Here is a 15000-nt window from a genome sequence, read left to right on the forward strand (position 1 = left end):
AAACTCGCAAGCAACTTCACGCAGAGACATGTGTACAGATATGTACGTGTGTCACACACACACACACACACACACACACACACAAACAAAACGCAAACACACTACGAGACAGTAGCTGTTGGCCCTCACCAAAGCTCAGCGTGTCTCTCTCTGTGTGGACCGAACGTGAAGGGTGTTCAGTATATCGATCGCTCTTTCTTATACTGGCTGCCAGCACTGCCTAAAATCGTGTGAACCCCACATACATACGAGGGTAAACAGTGCTAACGTAACCCAACATGTACACCAACATGTACAGTTATAATCAACTCCCTCTCTCGTTCTCTCTCTCTCTCTGAACACACACTGACAGAAGAGAAAGGGAGAGAGGGTGGGTGGGAGGGAGGGGGAGAGGGAGGGAGAGAGAGAGAGAGAGAGAGAGAGAGAGAGAGAGAGATGGAGAGGAGACAGGGAGAGAGAGAAAAACAGATGGACAGACATATGGATACTGAGATAGACAGATAAATAGATAGCACATAGGTCATAGATAGACACACACACCACTCACACAGAGCTAATGAAACATGGACTCATGAACACACACACACACACACACACACACACACACACACACACACAGAGGGAGAGAGTAGTAAATAGAGAAACAGACAGACAGAGAAACAGACAGGCAGACAGATAGATAAATAGATAGAGAGACAGAGACAGAAAAAGACAGACAATCTGAGACAAAGACAGACAAGACTGGGACAGCGGTGACAGAAGTAATGTCACACATACGACACATTAACTAGCTTTCAGAAATACTGACACATGTGTCACTAACACTTCACGACCTGCACAGATCAGACCATGGGCCTGAAAACCCCCACTGAGTTACATTTAAGCTTTAAAACATCGATTAGGCGCCAAAACGGATATAACGTATTTCAAAAGTAAATCAATAACAAAACAGGGGGAAATCTACCTTTGGGTCAAATGAAATGTTTGCTAAAATGGAAATGTCGTGGTCTTGATGTCTAAAGAAGAGAGTCAATAGACTGGCAGATATCGACAGCTGCATGCACAGGTAACACAAAGAACCCCCAATGTTTACAATGAACATGCGCGATCACCCAGTCCCTGATAATACCTCTCTTATTAAAATGAATAGTCAACACCCAGAATATTTATCACTGAAAACATACGGGGATATACACATATATTTGAAGGACATTTACCTTTCGACGACAGCTGTTTACACACACACACACAATGGATATTGCTCCCTCGTCAACACGAACATCAACACATGCACACAACCAAAACACACACTTCCGTGACAACGACAAAGAACACCCGCTCTGAAAATGTCCTCTCTCGCGCGCGCAACCCCAGTACGTCGATCGCCTTTCCACAGTCTGACAGGGAACACATCAAATATGTAATTATACCTGCCTCACTCTCCCCTCGGATGGCGACGAAAAGTGGGTATTCCGGGTATCACAAGAATCGAGTGGGTCACATGGGCGCTGTCTCGATGTCACTGCCAAGCAGGCACACGAAAATCTGGCATCAAAAGACAGCGAGCGAAACTACACACAGACCTGTTTTCAACACAACACACACACGCACACACAGACTTGTGAGGCAAACGACCCGACCTTGCGAGGTTGCGGCGCATGCGCCATCTCTGCGGTGACACAGATGGCATGTGACCTGGAAAAAAAATTGTGGAGGTGGGTTATGTTATGGGCGTCGGTTGGGGTCTTTGTTGTGCTTAAAATTCAATGACAGAGACAGCTCGTTTGCACACGGGATTGTGCAAGGGCATGTTTCCAGTGGGCTTTGTTTCCATGGTTAGTGAAGGGGGTGTTTATTTACTAGTATCTGTCGGTGGTTGAATGTCATTTGCCGCGGCAGTACAATGGTTTCGCCATAGTGGCGCTTAATCCGACAATAAGGAGGATCAGCCGTTCCAGACTGAAATAAGCCCTTATTTTTATTTTATTTTATTTTATTTTTAAGAAAGTTCCATGCGAAAAGCATCCTTTCTTCATGAATAAAGTCATGATCACCACCAGAGTCAAATTCTTGTGATTTTTTTTTCAAGTTCTGTTTCAAAAAGTTGGCCTACTCTAAATTTTCATCATTTTGGCACACTGGTATCATCACACCATATTGCATTTACATCAAAATTAACGTTTTTGCATAGTTATGCGCACCACTTGATTAATTTATGGCTTCAATTTCAGTATAATTTTAAAGGTTAGAGGAGTTAAAGGTCCCAAATAGTAACCAAGTTTGACAGCCATTGGGGCAGTAGGAAGACAGGGCCCCATCCTCCCTTTCGGCCGCCGTTTTAACCTTCCTCCGCAAGCAAATTCAGGTACAGGCACCAAATCGGAGTCAAGTACGTGCCTTTTCCCAAAGGACACAACACCATTCTGAAACCTGATCACACTGGATCAGAAGTTCAAGGCCTAACCGACTCGGCCACAGAGGCGCGCGGACTGATACTCATTGAGTACCATATTAAAAAAGAAGAAGAAGAAAAAAAAAAAAAATTAGGGGAATCTTCCTTGGATCATGGTGAAAACATGGTTGCAGTAATTCGGGTTTCGTTTGATGTGACGTATACTTGACTTGCATCAGTGTCAGTCAAAGGCAGACCGAATAGCCTGCTGATACTGAAAAGAGGCTGATTCAAAAACATTAAATTACATGCTGAAGGCCTAGAAACTATCTTCTCACTTCTATAGATTATTAATAGTGGCTTAGTTCAGGGTTTGGTTGTCGAATTCAATATATATCTGATCTGGGCTGAGTAAAGCATGGGGCCTGGTGTACTAGTTACGCACACGTGTTTTAAAGATTGTTGAGGCGCCGTGTCAGAACTGATCGGCAAGGCGCTTGATTTCTGACTGATTCGGCGTTCACCAGAGATCAGGGTTCGAGGCTCCGTTTTGTCATGGTTTGTGTCCTTGATCTTCTTCTTCTTCTTCGTTCGTGAGCTGCAACTCCCACGTTCACTTGTATGTACACGAGTGGGCTTTTACATGTATGACCATTTTTACCCCGCCATGCAGGCAGCCATACTCCGTTTTCGGGGGGGTGTCCTTGATCGAGATGGGCACTTTACTCCAAAGTTTCTTCAGCACACGCACACACACACACACACACACACACACGCACACACACATACTGACTCACACGTCAAACACAGACACAGACACATACACACACACACACTGTGACACACGCGTCACACACACACACACACACACACACACACACACACACACACACACACACACAGAGGCATACACACGTCACACACACACACACAAAGCGCCCGAAAACGAACAAAACAAAACAGATAAACTACAAGGGATGGAATCAAAAGAAAGATAGAAAATGAACTGGATTTCAAGGGAAAGAATTAACTACAGGCCTGCAATGCAGTGATATAGGGGTCTCCTCCCTTTAAAGACTCCATTCTCTGTTTCGGTGTGTATGTGTGTGTGTGTGTGTGTGTGTGGGGGTCTGTGTTTTTGAGTGCGTTTGTGCATGCGCGAGGGTGTAAGTGTACACAAGTGTAGGAGAGTTCTGTGCACGTGCGTGTGTGTTAGTGTGTGAGGGTGAGGTGGGGGTGTGGGAGGGGGGTGGGGGTAGAGGATGAGGTATGTGAGTGTATGCATGCCTACACTGTGGGAGCAACAGAATATTGGAACGTGCGGGTGTGTATATATATATCTTTGTATATATGTGTGTGGGGTTGGGGGTGGGGGATATGGGCGTATGTGTGTGTGTGCTTGTACAAGTAAGTGTTCATCTGTGTGTGTGTGTGTGTGTGTGTGTGCCGTGGAAGCTGCGATACGTAGCCTAGAAATGAGTGCGTGGATGAGGGGTGGGGGGGGGGGGGGGGTAGAGGAGGTGCAGGGTTATGTGTGGTGTGTGTGTGTGTATGTGTGTGTGTTGGGGCTCATGTACGTTTATGTGTATTTGACTGTGCTTTCACATCTGTGAAACTGCATGTTTGGTGCATATCTGTTATGCATGTGTGGGTGTATGTGTGAATGTGTGTCTTCATGTTTTACATTTATTTGCTTATTTATCATCATTGTTGTCTTATTTATTTATTTATTATTATTATTGTTGTTATTATTATTATTATTATTACTACTACTACTGCTATTACCCCTTTATATATATAAATAATTATTTATTTATTTATTTATTTACTTATTTATGTACGCATATCTATTATTTATTAACCTTTTTTTCAAGGCCTGACTAAGCGCGTTGGGTTACGCTGCTGGTCAGGCATCTGCTTGACAGATGTGGTGTAGCGTATATGGATTTGTCCGAACGCAGTGACGCCTCCTTGAGCTACTGAAAATGAAACTAAACTTTTTCGGTCACGTTATTGTTGGAAGGGATTGGAAGAGAGAGAGAGAGAGAGAGAGAGAGAGAGAGAGAGAGAGAGAGAGAGAATGCGAATATTTTATTCAGATTAGGCTACAGCCCCTTCTGAAGGGGGTATTACATAACTGTATACAAAGAATATTTATAATATGAACATACATTCTCAACAAATCAGTGTAAACAAAAATAGTATAACTTACACGAAACACATGATTGCATTCTAAGTCAAGTTGTACAAATATAGAGTAACCTCAGTGCTTTGTAGACAAAAAAAAAGAAAAGAAAGAAAAAAAAGCCAAGTTAGTCAAGACAGTTATATTTCTGGATGTCAAAAACAGATTTAATCTAAAAAGACATGGGTTTTGATAATACTTGGGTTCAGCTACGCCCTGATTATCCCAAGCATGTGCGAAGCCGAATGTATACAACCGGCTGAACATTTACGTACGTTAGTCACCCACGTCTTTTTGCCATTAATATTTAAGCTTAACAATACTTTGTATGCTTTGCAAGGTAACCTGTTATTGTCCATCCTTGTTAATTTTAGCCTATAACACACACACTTTACATACGAAATCAAATAAATTTGATATCTTCCGAGTTCTCCATCGACAAAGTCATTAGGTGTTCGATTATCAACATTAAAATAACGTTTCATAGCAAAAAGATGTATTTTTTCAACATTGATCACTACCACTGATTTTCAAATGCCCATATTTCAGCACCATACTTTAATATCGGTTGTACTTGCGAGTCAAAAAGTTTTGTAAGAATATTAAATGAATTATAGTTAAACTTATACACAATATAGAGAATAGTTAATGAAGCTCTCTTTGCTCTGTTCATTAAATCCTGACAAGCGAAACAAAAAAAAAAACAACCTAGTTGAAAAGAAAATACCAAGATACTTATAAGCATTTACTACACTGATTTATTTATTACCATAAGTCCATGTTTCATTTCTAGATAGTAACCTCCCCGCTTACGAAATACAACAATATTGGTTTTATCCATGTTTACTTTCATTTCTAGCTAATTGCTGCAGCGTATGAATTATTCAACTAGTTTTGCAACCCTATCACTGATATAGATACTACGACAATACCCGACGGTCAACAAAGAGCAATATGAACAATTCAGTCTATTACATCAAATAGTAATACCCCATGCCGCCCATTTTGACTGATAATCTCTAATACAAGCTCGTTAATGAAAGAGAAAATAAAAAAGGATTAAGTACATCACCCTGCTTCACACCAAAAGTACAACTCACATAATCTGATAATCTGGCTCCATTTCTTATTCTAGCTTTTTACTTCACTATACATACTTTTGATACACCTATAGTGCTTCAGTTGCCTCTAACGTCGTTCTGTAACAAAACAGGGCATAACAATTTCCTGGAGATTGAGTGAAATGCTTTTTCGAAATCTACAAATGCAACATTTAATTTCCGACTGATTATTAGCAATGCAGTGATAACGGGGTCTCCTCCCTTTAAAGCCTCCATTCTCTGTTTCGGTCACGTTATCCAGATCACAGACTTGGAAGGGATCGACAGACAGACAGACAGAGAGAGACAGAGACACAGAGAGAGAGACAGACAGAGGGAGAGAGAGCGAGTCAGAGAGAGAGAGACAGAGAGAGGAGTAGGAGGAGGACTGAGGAAAAGAAACAAAAGGAATAGACTGAACGGCAGTGAATAAATTATTATTCACTGTGGAAAAGAAAATGACTGACTGGTGCCGTTCGGCAAATAGCAACTTAACTGACTGAAAACAGCTATTATCTCACTTCATTCATGCTCATCGTTTTCACCATGGCTGACAAACAGCAAAATGCTGCACTGACATGTACACAAAACATAGACACATAGCTAAATAAATCATCAGTAGACGAAAAACTAAAGTGATCAAATAACTGAACTGAACGACCGAACAACAGAATCAAGTAAAATAACTCAGTACTCTTTATAAATAACAGATAAATGTATGCACGAGTCATTTTAATCAGGTAAATACAGAATAAACAGATATATGCTATTTGAGGTAATCACATATCAGAAACAAACAAAATAATCTATAAATAGATACACTGAGTTACTTGAGAAAAACATAACAACACTCAACATAAGTCTTGGTCTGTTCATCTCAGCTGTGATAAAAAAAACAACATGTCTTGACGGTCTGCCGTTCATCTCAGCTGTGTTAAGTGCTTGACTGAGTTGTTCATGTGGGCCAGGTGAATCGCTTGCGGAAGAGAATGCATGAATCATTTTTATTGTTGTTTTTCTAGTTGTGTCACACACACACACACACACACACACACACACACACACACACACACTGACACACACACACACACACACACACCGGCATCTCTGTGTGTGACTCACTCACACATATATTGGCGTTGCGGGCATTGTCCTCCCCTGTGTCTAATTTGACTCCCTATGATATCAGCTGTGAACAGAAACTAACGCGCGCGCGCGCACACACACACGTGACACACACACTGACAAACACTGTCACACCTCTCTCTCTCTCTCTATATATATATATATATATATACACACGCACAAGAATCTCTGGAAAAATATGTCCAATATCACTCAAAGTGGAAAAAAAAACCCCACCCCAAAACTGAAAACATGACATAAATCTAAGTTCCATTTCATTGGACTTTTACAACTCATGCATTTTCATTCAGCTTTTACAACACAGCATTTTTCATTCATAAAGCTCAGTTGAAATGGTCACTCCCATTTACCGGAAAGTTTATTTGCATTATTCTTTTTTTTTCTTCAAACGGGGCTATCGTTCGACGTGAGACAGCGAAAAAAGAGAGACCGTTGCACAACTTCCTGACTGAATGAGTAAAAGCCGGAAAATGCCGAATGCTGACGGAAACAACCGAACACGATAACCTTTCTCGTGATTGGAAAGTGGGAAAGAACTGGAGCGACGGCCTGCGACATTGCAGACGACATTCTTACGAACGCTTTCATTTCAGCACCAGCTCCCGGTCGACAAGACATCGGTTCGTTTCGTTGTCGCACCTTGTGTGGAAGTTGGCAGGCCATGAGGTTTGGCTTGTGACTTCCTTGTGACATCTGTGTCCTCATCCGACACGGAGATAACAGAAGCAGACGATTGTGTTGACACTGCGGGGGAAATAACAGTGTGCATGCAGCGGATTGTTTACTTTAACTGAGTTGGCCTTCAGTTTTCTTGAAGAGCGGTTTTAACAAGCCACAGTTCCCGTTGTTAGTTCCATCGGCTGGGTATGTACTTTAACTCTGATGAGTCAGACGTGGCCACATGATTGAAAAAAAAAAAAAAAAAAATGTCTGGAACATGTGAAGAGAGCTAGCCTTGAGAATAATTTTGTTTGTCACGGGTTTTGTTTTCGTGTGTTGAGTTTTCTCCCTTGGCTTCCTGAAACTGACTTGCTGGTGGAACAGTTTCAGTAGCTCAAGGAGGCGTCACTGCGTTCGGACAAATCCATATGCGCTACACCACATCTGCCAAGCAGATGCCTGACGAGCAGCATAACCCAACGCGCTTAGTCAGGCCTTGAGAAAAAAACCCAAAACAAAAACAGAACAACAATAGCCTGATAAACAACTTTCTCAGTCATTGATATTTTTTTTAGTTTAATGCTTATTAGTTCACTTACTGATTTATTGATTGATTTTAATCGAGCAGAGGTCAGTATTTTGGTTTGCGAGTATCCTTGCTCAGGTGTGTGCCTGTGTATGTGTGTGTCACTGTGTGTGTGTTGCACGCTTGTGCAGTAGGTGTCAGCAATGATATGCACGATGTAGATGTGTTTTTATGAAACAAGTATACTTTGCTGATATAAAAATAATGATAATAATTGTAATAATGATGATGATGATGATAATAATAATAATGATAATAATGATAATTATAATTATTAGGACTTAAACAGAATGGTTGAGACAGTTAATGAGTTATCTGCTGTGTCTGTGAGGGTCTGGGTTTGAATCCCGCTGTCACCTTTTTTCCCATGTTTGGCTGGAAAAAATCAAACTTATTGTCGGGTCATTAGGAAGAGATAATAAACCAAGTTCTTGTTTGCAGCATGCAGTTGGCACACTGAAAAAGAACCCATGGCAACAAAAGTGTCTTCCTGTGCATGTGGCAAAATTCTGCAGAAGAAATCTCCTCGCATAGCTACACAAGCTCTGCCTTAGGTTCTTCATCTGACACATGCATGTTCGAAATCCTGGGTTACAGATGCAAGTCCCAACGTTTCCAAAAATTTACACACTATGGCCCTTAGTTTTGAAAAAAAAATCTACCACACAACACCAGACACTGCTCCACTAAAAAATTTTTCAAAACTAATCATAAAACATACTTATCCAAACAATATTATAAACTATAGATCATTCTCTCCCCAAACTGTCTTTAGGTGTGTATGTTGATATGTTTATGTGAGGGTTGGTGTGTTGGGACGAGGTGGGAGCTAGGTGTGTGTGATTTGTAAGTGTTGTTACACTTTTAGATATTAATTTTTGCGAGTTTGTGTCTTGATATGTTATATACGTGAGGTAAAGGAGCTGTGTGAGTCTGTTTTACTGAGTTTTGTATCTTTTACATTTTACTGTAGGAGTGAGTTGAGAAAGCTTTGTGAGTTGTGAGTGATGTTACCCTGTGCTTTGAGCCGCAGGGTAAGTGCTATACAAATGTACATTCTTCTTCTTCTTCTAATTATTATTATTATTGTAATGTATACTATACATATTTACTCAAGGTCTGACTTACTAAGCGAGATGGGTTATGCTGTTGGTCAGACACCTGCATAACAGATGTGGTGCAGCATATATGGAATTGTCTGAATGCAGTGATTCTGCCTTGAGAAACTGAAACTGAAACAATAAAAATAATACTAATAATGATTTACAATGATGGTAATTGTTGTTGTATTACTTATTTGCTAGAATGTATTTTTATGTGAGAAATTCGGGTTCCACAGTGAGAGTGTGTTGCTACACTGAGAGAGTTGCCCCTTTTTTTTCTTCCTTCTTTTTTGCCTGCAAGAATATCTATTTTCCTATCAAAGCGGATTTTTCTACAGAACTGTGAGAGGGACAGTCTCGTTTTGTTGCCATGGGTTCTTTTATGCATGCTAAGTGTATGTATGCTGAACATGGGACCTTGGTTTATAGTCTCATTTGAATGACTTGCAAAGTAGCATCCATTAAAATGATAATGATAATATTAATGATAATAATAATAATCATAAGAATATAGTAGTAGTGACGTTGTTGTTGTTGTTATTGTTGTTATCATTATGATTATTTTTTGTTGTAATTGTTGTTATTGTTGTAGCTGGTATCATTATAAAAACAATAACTGAAATATACAATTATTACAATAACAGATCTTTTTATGGGGACTAAAGGGTTTGAAATGCAGATCAGACTGTAGACTTATACTGAATTATTACAAAGAAATATATGATGGAGTAACTGACTACTTTCAAGAATATAAACACTGGGTTTTTTTTCATTGTAATTTGTATCTGATATTCTTGAATAAATGAAAATATTTGTTTAATTTTACAAACAGAATATAAAGATATAAAAATCAAAAGCTTACCTGTGGTAGATTGCTCAAAGAATTAAAAACAAACACATGTGCATGCTCACACACACACACACACACACACACACACACACACACACACACACACACACACACACACACACATCACTGATCACTTACATGTGGAAAGTGACCTTGCACACATACTCGCATGCACATATACATTACATCTCTTGAGCCCACTAGTTTAACAGCAAACACTGACCATTTATGTTGTTTTGCTTTTACTCTTTGCAGTTTTCGAGTCACACTAAAGACTTGGCATTCTGGTTGTTTCTTCGGCACAAGATAGAAAGCTGTAGAGAACAGACAGTAAGAACAGTGGTAATTTTTCTCTGATACAACATAAACACCCTAGAGAAAAGACAACAGGAACAGTGCTTGCAGCAGGAACAGTGTTTCTCCAGCACAATATAGACGCCCCAGAGAAAAGACAGCAAGAACAGTGGTAGTTTTTCTGGAACAACACAGACACCCTTGGGAACAGACAGCAAGAACAGCGAGTTTAATTTTTCCAGTTTGAACATGGGTGACAACCGAGACAGTGAGGGGGTGATCTTGCGTGATCTGCCCCTAGGAGCAGCGATCCTGAGCGACACACTTAGCTATGATGGCTTGTGTCAAGCAGCCATGAAGTACCATCGGGAAGGAGAGAATTTCACCCTCAGAGACTCCCTTACAGGTACTGTGTACTTTGACTGTCGTGTTTGTCTACAAGTTTTTCTAAAAACAACTCCAGGTTTGTTTGTTCGTTGAATTTCTTGATTTTATTTATTCATTAGTTATTCATTCAAATTTATTGACTAATTTACTAATTTGTTTGTTTCTTATTTTTATTTTATTTTATCTATTTATTTATTTGTTTGTTTATCTATTTATTCATTCATTCATTAATTCAAGGTTTTTTTTCCTTTAATCAAAGTTCTAACTACTTGTGCTGTGTTTTTCTGGATTTCCTAATTCCATTTTTATTGGCTTTTCCTGCTATTACATGGTTTGATTTGTTATAAACAAGAATAAAATTTCCGGTTCTGTCATTTCCATTTTTAGATTTTTATATGTGATGTCATCAGTTTGAAACTGTTTAACTTAAAACCATTAATATTAAAGTCAATATTCACTTTTGGGTCATTGGTACTCGAATATCAGTATTCACTTTTGGGTCATTGGTACTCGTATACATATGTACATATATGATTCTAGATTGGAAGCAACTTTCTTGACCAATCTTGTTCTGCTTTACACTTTCTTCTATTTTTTCTCTCTTTTTTGTGTATGAATTTACTATTTATTGCTTTTTACTTTTTATTTATCTTTATTTCATTCATTTTCTCTCTTTTTTTTTCTCTCCCCCTTTTTCTCCTGCAAACTGTGCATGTATTCTGACACAGTTTCATATGGTATTGATGGAGTCTACTCCACCTTGTATTCAAGGTAACTCACAGTCACTAACACTCCATATACATGTGTTTAATTGTGGTACATGTGCAACCTACATATTGGTTAGTACAACTACTTCAGGTAAAGATGGGAGGGTAAAATATGGGGCACTTGTCCAGTAAAGTGTTTGGTTCTGTGGACCAGTACTGCTTGGCTGACGTGGGATGGTTAGAGTCAGAAGTGCAGGCAATGGATAGAGAGAGTAGAAGAACATATAATGGTCCTATTCCTATGATGTAGCATGTGTATGAATAGATTTTGTGGAACAGGGTTGAATTTATGTGGTCTTTGATTTTAAAATCAGCTGTCTGTCTGCTGCACTGAACCCAGGTGTGAAGCATGTGTGTGTGTGTGTGTGAAAAGAAGCTATCAAAATGGAAGTATCAGTATCAGTAGCTCAAGGAGGCGTCACTGCGTTCAGTCAAATCCGTATATGCTACACCACATCTGCCAAACAGATGCCTGACCGCGTATCCCAACGCGCTTAGTCAGGCCTTGAGGGGAAAAAAAAAGAAAAAAAGAAAAAAAAAGGAGATAAATACATAAAAATACTACTACTACTACAACTAATATATATAAGGCGCAAAATCTTGATGAAGTCAACTCTATGCGCACAAAAAAAAGAAAAGAAAAAAAGAAAAAAGACAATGATGATAAATAAGCAAATAAATGTAAGACATGCAGACACACATCCACGCATACACACACACACACACATGCATAACAGATATGCAACAAACATGTGGAATTTTCAAAATGGAAAAGAAAGTGGATCTGTTTTGATTTACCAAACAAGATAAAAAAAAAAACCAAAAAAACCCACAAAACAGTGATTTACAAACGAAATATTAAAACAACAACAACAACAACAAAACCCACAAAAAACAAATGGAGGCAAAAACGTCCATGTGTGTGTGTGTGAGAGAGAGAGAGAGAGAGAGATCCGAATTAGATATAAACGTGTAGCTAGACAATCCGGTTTATCGAGGACAGCCATGATTCGAACATACTCATACTGTACAGCAGCAACATACACTGTAGAATATTGCTGCGTATTTCTTATTGCTGGTCTGTCAGATCGGTAATTTTAATTCTTTGGTCTTTCGTATGAATACAACAGGTTTTGTGTAGGCATGATACCTGATACAACTGACATTATGTTTCTCTGTTTTAATCGACTGCCAAGTGCGTCATAGTGGGTTTTATTGGGGTGTTACGCGTGTCGTAGGATTTGCTTGGAGAATACAGATCTATAACTTGCTCGTTCTCACAAAGACCACAACTTCGCAAGAAAACATTTTAAGGCGTGCTTGAAGGCATTTGATTTTCTTCTTTTCTCTACAATGTTCACAGATCTTATGGGCGTACATTAGACCCTTGAGTCAAAGAAGGCAGACGATGATGATGATGATGATGATGAAGGTAATACTGATGTTGATGACGACGATGATCAAGGTTTCATCTGAGCATCTTTGCTGTCGACATCATCATCATCATCATCTCCATCGTCGTCGTTTTAGTCATCATCATAATCACATCGCTGTCGTTGCCATGGTTGTCGTAATGATCGTCATCGTCGTCGTCGTCGTCATCATCATCATCATCAGGTTGTTGTCGTCGTCCGTTTTCCCCAGCCTCCTTTGTCATGTAGGCAAGTCGTGTGATGTTCGCCACAATCTATACACACTGGAAACAAGCAGTCAGCAAGCCCACGTGAATGCCACGGGTATACATACACCTGAATCCAGCAGGCACGTACGTCGATTCCCTGCCGGCAGAGGTGTAGGGTTACAATCGGTAAATGCGACAGGAAAAGATAATGGATGACAGGGTGAGGCGGTTAACTGCTGGCTTGTTCTTTCCCAAAATCAATAACGCTCGCCATCTTTTTTTTTTCTTTTTCTTTTCTAATTTTAATCCTCAAGCAGCTGTCTCCCATGCTTGTTGTAGTTGAAAAGCTGAAATTCATAGGAAAACTTTTCTGTATATCTTTGAATATGTGTAGGTCACTGAATAACTGTGTCTCTCTGTATCTCATTGTTTCTATCAATGCTAATTTCTCATTTTAGTCCCACAATATCTGAGACTGTCCGTCATTCTGTCTTCCAGAGTCTGTCTGTTGTCTGTCTTTCTGTCTGCCTGCCTCATTCTCTCTCTCTCTGTCAGTCTGTCTGTCTGTCTCTCTCTGTCTCTCTCTCTCTCTCTCTCACGCACGCGCGCGCGCGCATGTGTGTGGAAACATCTAAAAATTTTTAGAGCTGCATGTTCCATCCTGACATACTGAATCTGACTATCTGTGCAGACATTTGGTTGTATGTATCACACACAGATAGTGTATCAGAAGACAGTATATCAGACCCAGTAATCTTGGTGGTAGTTTTTACAATCCTATCGAGACCTGCAGTTTCTTCCTTTAAAATGGTTTCGTGCCAAACAGTGACAGCGAAGGTTAACACAATTTTGATATATAACTAGAAGACAACCAGAATTTATAGACAGGGCTGTTGTCCACATTCTTCGAGGCGCCGAAAAAACTAGACCTGTATACAAGTGCTGTTGTGCTTTTGTAGACAATTATCGGGCATTTTTCTCCCATTTTAAGTAATAACAAATAATCAGTTTCAGAGACCTAAAGCTGATTGATAATACTATCCACGTGTCTTTAAAAGATTTAAACAACAAATTTAATGATGTGAGATCAAACTCAATCTTCCCGAATAAAAACCCCCCAAACAAACCAAGTTCTTTTAACATGTTGAGTTCTAAGCTGTATGATTACACCAGCTAACAAGTTCCAGGCATTCATCCCTGTATCCACCCTCAAGAGTAGTGACTGTGTCATCGGCAAACTTCGCCACAATATCTTGATCGTTATGATCTGCACAATCATGTGTGAACAGACTTGTCAGTCGTGAAAAAGTGGGGACATGGCGAGAGGAGTCAGCTTTGGGGTTCTCCTTTGACCAAGTGTTTGACAATGTAAGCACAAAGAAACGCGTTGACTCTACATATTGTTCATCCGAATAAAGTTAAATTTCAGATGTTTCGAGTTTACAGAGAACAGCATTTAGGCCGAACGTACCAGCTGCTAATTGTGCTGTCATTGTAGTAGTTCTAGCATTGTTCTTTTATTACGCTTTGCACAACTGTTTGATATAAACACACACAGATACACACACAGGCACACACGTACACACACACACACACACACACACACACACACACACACACACATAAACATAGACACACATGCACACACATACATAATCACTCATACACACACACACACACACGCACACACACACACACACACACACACACACACACACAGACATAAACATAGACACACATGCACATACATACATAATCACTCATACACACACACACACGCATACACACGCACACTCACTCACACACACACACGCATGCACACACACACGCATGCACACACACACACACACACACAGAGATACGAAGCACAGATAAAGGCACTCGCTTAGCTGTCACTTGTTTACATTTT

The 15000-nt window shown here is 39.8% G+C and overlaps 2 protein-coding genes across 5 annotated transcripts in view; one reads left to right on the plus strand and one right to left on the minus strand.

Moving 5' to 3' along the window:
• LOC143282425 (E3 ubiquitin-protein ligase TRIM33-like) overlaps positions 1–1593 on the minus strand; it is a 36882-nt gene extending 35289 nt beyond the window's left edge. Inside the window, exon 1 of one of the 3 annotated variants that reach the window (XM_076588064.1) lies at positions 1435–1593. The gene's annotated coding sequence lies outside the window, so the exon portion shown is untranslated. Of the gene's footprint in view, positions 1–1217; positions 1321–1430 lie in introns of those variants that run through there. The other 2 variants (XM_076588063.1, XM_076588066.1) reach the window with 2 other exon arrangements.
• A 5778-nt stretch (positions 1594–7371) lies between these two features.
• LOC143281995 (uncharacterized) overlaps positions 7372–15000 on the plus strand; it is a 36576-nt gene continuing 28947 nt past the window's right edge. The window contains exons 1-2 of one of the 2 annotated variants that reach the window (XM_076587379.1): positions 7372–7687; positions 10278–10722. In XM_076587379.1, the coding sequence (XP_076443494.1) occupies positions 10566–10722 (157 nt within the window). In that variant the 5' untranslated portion in view covers positions 7372–7687; positions 10278–10565. The remainder of the gene's footprint in view (positions 7688–10277; positions 10723–15000) is intronic. The other variant, XM_076587380.1, reaches the window with a different exon arrangement.

This window comes from Babylonia areolata, chromosome 5, assembly GCF_041734735.1.
Source record: "Babylonia areolata isolate BAREFJ2019XMU chromosome 5, ASM4173473v1, whole genome shotgun sequence".
Classification (NCBI taxonomy): Eukaryota; Metazoa; Mollusca; class Gastropoda; order Neogastropoda; family Buccinidae; genus Babylonia; species Babylonia areolata.